This window comes from Nannobrachium achirus, assembly GCF_963921795.1.
Source record: "Nannobrachium achirus genome assembly, chromosome: 8".
Taxonomy (NCBI): domain Eukaryota; kingdom Metazoa; phylum Chordata; class Actinopteri; order Myctophiformes; family Myctophidae; genus Nannobrachium; species Nannobrachium achirus.
Window position 1 is genome coordinate 26,587,369 of NC_137817.1, and position 6,000 is coordinate 26,593,368.

General features: G+C 46.2%; 1 protein-coding gene across 1 annotated transcript in view; it reads left to right on the forward strand.

Moving 5' to 3' along the window:
- epha4l (eph receptor A4, like) overlaps window positions 1–6,000 on the forward strand; it is a 74,180-nt gene that overhangs the window by 23,703 nt on the left and 44,477 nt on the right. Inside the window, 1 exon segment of the mRNA XM_080732313.1 lies at window positions 3,466–3,621. Coding sequence (XP_080588439.1) covers window positions 3,466–3,621 — 156 coding nt within the window.

Below are 6,000 nucleotides of genomic sequence, written 5' to 3' on the forward strand. Positions count from 1 at the left end.
TGAAAGGGCTGGTGGGGGGAGAGAAAAAGGGGTGAAAGAATGTGATGTCCTGGTCTATGAGGGATTCCTTTCTGAGCGGATCCAGAATAGAACAGTAAGTCACCAGTCCCTTTGTCTGCCTTTGATCTCTCAGCTCAGGGATTTGGCACCTGACAAACCCTCTCTGTCTGAAAGGAGGCCTGCAGAGAACGAGAGAGAGCTAGAGAGTCGAGGAGAGCGGGATAGAGAGATAGAGATAGAGGTGGAAAATAGAAGGGAAGAGCAAGTAAAAAAGAGGGGAAAATGAGTTACTGCGTGAAAAAGCAGGCCCTGTGGAAATGAAAGGACGGGTGTGGAAAAATATGGACTTATGAGAGCTTCATAAGAGAGGATATGATGAGGGTTTCTCAGCTAGAAGCTGTAAAGAAACGAATCCATGTGTGTTCACGTGTGTGTGAATATATGTGTCTGTGCTTCAGTGTGGGTTTGCCACGGCTGGCCTGGACAGTGATAAATCCAGCGAGTCTTAAGGGAGATTCCTCACCGAAGGCACGGCCTCTTGGACCACCCACTACTGTGGTCTCTTCTCTCGCACACACACTGCTAATGGGAACCAAATTCTCCAGCTTTACTTGAGTATCGCCCTCTCGTTGCCTGTGCCATTTCCTTTCTGCAGGATAGCTGCTGCTGTAAACACTGTCCCGTATGTTGACGTCGCATTTTCAAACACAATTTCCGAGTCGCGGAATATCAGACCACAGGATTGGATGGCAACACATTGCAATAGTGAGAAGGGGGCATGGTGCCAGAGTTAAGGGACAGCTAGTGGGTACTTTGGGGGTGAGCCTGGGACGGCTTAATCATCAAGGACTGAAAAACTCGTCAACTGCGCACCGTGTGAGACTGATGTTCCTGGGAGTGTGGAGATGCGTCTCTTTTTAAAGAGGCTAAAGCCCAAAGGCCCTGAAGCATGCAGATCAATTAATTCTCTCTCCTGCTTTTTGTGTGAAGTCATCAGCCTAAAACCGCTGGTTGCCCACACATTAACCTTTTGATGCTTTCCTGGTCAGTGCACAACCACAAACCCTGGCCAGTTTGCGTTTTGTCACCCGAAACGGTCACAACCTCCCGCTCTCTCGTCGTCCCCTTCCAAACAACACCCGCAAGTCTTAGCGTCTGTGTCTCTTGTGAAGTGATTAGGCGTTAAGGGACTGTCAGAAACCCTTAAAGATAGAGCGATAACACAAAGCAGCTCCGCGTCTAATCTCTCTTCTGTGTGTGACAGCGAGGAGAAGAAGCAGGGGCTTCTCGCACCCCTGCAGGCTATAATCAAAGAGGCCCTTAGCTTAGCGTTAGCGAGTGAAGCGGCAAGGATTTGGCCCTGATTGACTGGGTGGATGGGCATAGAGAAAGGCTCAGCAGGTAGCAGCTAGCCTGGCTCTGCTAACGCTAGGCTACACTAATCCAACCACTGGGGAGAGAGAGAGAGAGGCTGCAGGGCAAAGAGCCCAACTTTATTATTACGCCTCCAAGGAAGGGATTTCCCTAAGTTTACAGGGTTTGTGGATCTTCTCTGTAGTCTGCATGTGTGGATGAGGAGATGACTGTGCTTCTTGAATGATGGAATGTGTTTTTCTTGGAGGCTGGAATTCCTCCTGTGTGTGGTATATATGTGGATAGGCATTGATCTAAATTTTGAGCGTAGCATATACATGTGGGAGTCTGTTTACAAGACAGTGTTCCTTGCATGTAGGATGTCATGGTGGATTTATGGCTGTGGTGTGGGAGATCATGACTTTGAATACAGTTTTGGAAATTAGCTGTGTTTTTTTGTCAACACATGTTTTTTTTTTGGAGGGGAGAGCGTGCGCGAGTTTGTGCGCACATATGTGTGTGTGTGTGTGTGCGCGCGCGCGCACACGTGTGTGTGTGTGAATGTGCATGTGAATGTGAATGTCTGTGTCTTGTTATGATGTTGAAATACCCACTGGAGACAGATGGGTAAATCCATATAACCAGGATAAAATATAATTACAAACTTCTAGTCAACAGCAGGAGAAAATCCCCCCTCCCCTCACCAACACACACACACACACACACACACACACACACACGCACACGCACACGCACGCACACACACACACACTCGCACGTGTGCACACTCACACGCACCACCCACTCCACCACCACTCCCCAAAAACCCAAAACCACCAGCCCTCTCTGGCCCCAATACCATTCGCCGCTCATTGCCAAGTGCCCGGCCACACGATTGATTGACAGGCTATTTGGCCCAATCGGTGTCCTAGCTGTCTGCACCGCACCTCTCACAGAATCCCTCTATTGTCCTCCCCTTCTGGTTCAGCGCTCAGGGGGTGAAATACAACCCGGCTAGGCTTCCCCAGCCATTATAGGAACGGACAGAGCAGGGAGAGACTCATTGAAAGAGGAGCCCTCCAATCAAACTGTCAGTCAAACGAAAGGCAAGCACTGTCGCCAAAGTAGGAAAAGTGTCACTTAGGTTACCATTTCACATGCACTGTTTGCGTGCACGCGTGCATGTGTGTGTGTGTACGCGCACACGTGTGTGAGAAGAATGACAGAATTCCTCCTGCCAAGAGCGGTAGCATTTGTTTGTTAAATGGTCTGAGATGCCAATGGTTTTGGTTACACCATGTCTCCAAGTCAATGCCAAAAAAAGCACTAACTTGGAATTTGTGCGAAAGACAAAGGGCTGGTTATTCAATATTCTATGTGCGTGTGTGTGTGTGTGTGTGTGTGTGTGTGTGTGTGTGCGTGTGTGTGTGTGTGTGTGCGTGTGCGTGTGCGTGTGTGTGTGTGTGTGTGTGTGTGTGTGTGTGTGTGTGTGTGTGTGTGTGTGTGTCTGCGCGTGCGTGCGTGCGTGTGTGTGGGTCAGGGAAAACTGTGTCTATCTTTTATTATTCTTAATAATGAAATTCACTTTCTTGCTGCCTTTCCAACAAAGAGGAGAGATAGAGACGGGTTGTTGACCTGTTGCTCACGGGGGGAATGAGCATTATTTTCCTTCTTATATTTCTTAGGATATTTGGCCGATCTTAGCCTGAAGAATTTTAGGGCTTTGGTTATTTTTCTTAGCGATTATCCGATCAATGAACTTTTCGAATAATCAACAAGCGTGTTCTTGGGTGGCGGATATATTATTTATTTTATGAATCAATGTGAAAAAATTCCAACGATTTATTTATAATCTACTAAATCTTTTAGTCTGATTAACCACCTAATCCTTCTTTCATACTTTGTTCTACAACAGTGTTGCACAACAATAGCAGCTCAAAACGTGTCGCATTGCGACACGTTGTGAACTTGTAGAGCTGCTATTTTCAATTATATTTTTGTATTCTTTTTTTATTAATCTATCTTTTTTATCTTTTTAAACCCCAAAGCTGATATATATTTTGCCATTCTTCGCATCTTGCTCAAAGCATCATTTTGTCTTGTGTCTTGCAGCCTGTAAGATCGGTTACTACCGCGCCCTGGCCTCAGATGGCTCCTGCTCCAAGTGTCCCCTCCACAGCTACTCCGTGAGGGAGGGATCCACGTCCTGCGCCTGTGACAAGGGCTTCTTCCGCTCGGAGACCGACCCCGCATCCATGCCCTGCACACGTAAGTGCACACACACACACACACACACACACACACACACACACACACACACACACACACACACACACACACACATCGTCACTGTCGGGTAGAAACCTTGTATCTCCAAGTTTCAAATGTGTACGTTTTTTGAGTAAAGTAAAGCCCTGCTTCATCATACAAGATTGTCGCATGAGACTATAGTGGAAATAGCAGATCTACAAGCACACAACGCCTCGCGGTGCGAGGCATTGTGTGCTTGTAGATCCGCTATTTTCACTGTTTTTAGAATGAAAGATACAAAATTAATGGTTTTGGACATCCGAGGTTTCCACCCGGCAACAATGGTATGCAGGTACCCATGCAGGCACACCCACACACACATGCACGTGTAAAGCAAGCGACTGTGGGTTTTAATGGGGGTTCTTTGATTCCAGGTGGTACTAAGTGATCTGTCACTGTGACAGAGAACTAATGAGGGTGTAAAACACTGCATTCCACATCCACTGCAGAGAGACCGCAAAACACAGAGGGCAGCCGAGCCGAGGGAGGGCGAGAGAGAGAGAGAGAGAGAGAGAGAGAGGGAGAGGAAGACAGAGAGAGGGAGAGGGAGGGAGAGGGAGACAGAGAGAGGGAGAGGGAGGGAGGGAGAGAGAGATAGGGGGAAACAGAATGCAAGCTGTGACTTGAAGAAATTAAGAATTAGGTTATAAAGAGCCAGGATAGATTAAGAGTCGGCAGTGTAGAAACTGTAATAGACTCACAGAGAGAGGGGGGAGAATAATTTGACCTCTGCTGTTAAATTTAATTCAGCAATATGAAGAGATGCGTGAGAACAAGATTGGGAGAAAAGGGAAATTCTGTGTTGTTTCTCTCTTCTGTCCTGATGACTGAATGAAAATCCTTTCCCTTTCATCTACTCTCCCTCTCTCCCGTCTCCCTCCCTCCCTCCCTCCCCTTCTCTCCCTTCCAGTGCTCTCTCTCTCTCCCTTTCCTCTCTCATTATATCCGGTAACATCTCTTTCTCTCCCTCTCTGTCAGTACCCCCTATCCTGTTCTCTTTGCATCTCTCTCCTCCTCTCCTCCCGTCTTTCTGCCTGTCCTCCATGAGAGCGGGCTGTGAGTGTGAGTCAGTGTCTGGGTAAATGGTAGTGTGCCAGTAGTCTCTCTGACTCAACAGGGCTGTGATAACAAACAGTTAACATAATATCCTCCTCCATGGCACACATCCTCATCTCTCTCTCTCTCTCTCTCTCTCTCTCTATCTCTCTCTGTCTCTCTCTCTCTCTCTCTGCCTCTCTCTCTCTCTCTCTCTCTCTCTCTCGCTGCCTCTCTCTCACTGAGTCATTGAGTACATGCTGTGATACACAGAGAGAAAACACAAAAACAAAAATCAGTCGTTTCCTACAAAATGAAGAAATCCGTTTGTAAATAGCACTTTGCAACAGCGATTTCCCTATGCATTCATTTATTTATTTTTCCCAGCTAAAACATCTGTTATGTCAATTAGCTCATAGTTGGCTAAGCGTTTGGGGCTGAAGGATCTGTCGAGTTCATGCGGATTCGTCACTCAACAAAAGACTTTATTGAATCCCACAAACAGCCAAACTCAACTACCTAACACTTAACTGTTTAAACCCCAGCTGAGCTAACGATACTATCTAACACTGAACCGTTTAAACCCCAGCTGAGCCAACTCTACTATCTAACACAGGGGTGCCCACACTTTTTGACGTGAGATCTACTTTTAAAATGACTAGCTCAACATGATCTACCCATCCAAAATGTTTTAGCTGAGGGCCTGAGGGGAGCTTTGGAATAGCAGCACTGGTGTTACATTTTAGACAAACACACTTACTGTAAGGGGGAAATAAATGTGAAATACTGGGGGAAATGTCTTCATCCCTTTCTGTATGGAAGTGGTAGGTTTTGGGGTTCTTTACTGACTCTTGAACAAAGCATTGCACTGGAGGTTTGCCTACTTTAGAAGCCATGAAGGGAGCTGACAGGCCCTTCTTGATGTAATTTTGACATATTCTTTTTATATTTTAATTATACATTTTTAGAGGCATGTCATGTGGTCTACCTGCACACCCTTGGTGATCTACTGGTAGATCACGATCTACCTTTTGGGCACCCCTGATCTAACACTTAACCGTTTAAAACCAGGCTGAGCTGGCACTACTACCTAAAACGTTTAAATGTTTAAACGTGTGCTTAGTAAACCTGGTCTGAATTGCCAAAAATAGTCAATCTAGAAGATATGCTATTTTTGGCGAATGTTTCCCCCAGAATAGGGATGCCAGGAATCAAGTTTAAACCCTGTTTAATCCTGACAGTTAACGGAGTAAACCCTGGCTGATGATAAACTTAACAAACATTTGACCGTTTAAACCCATA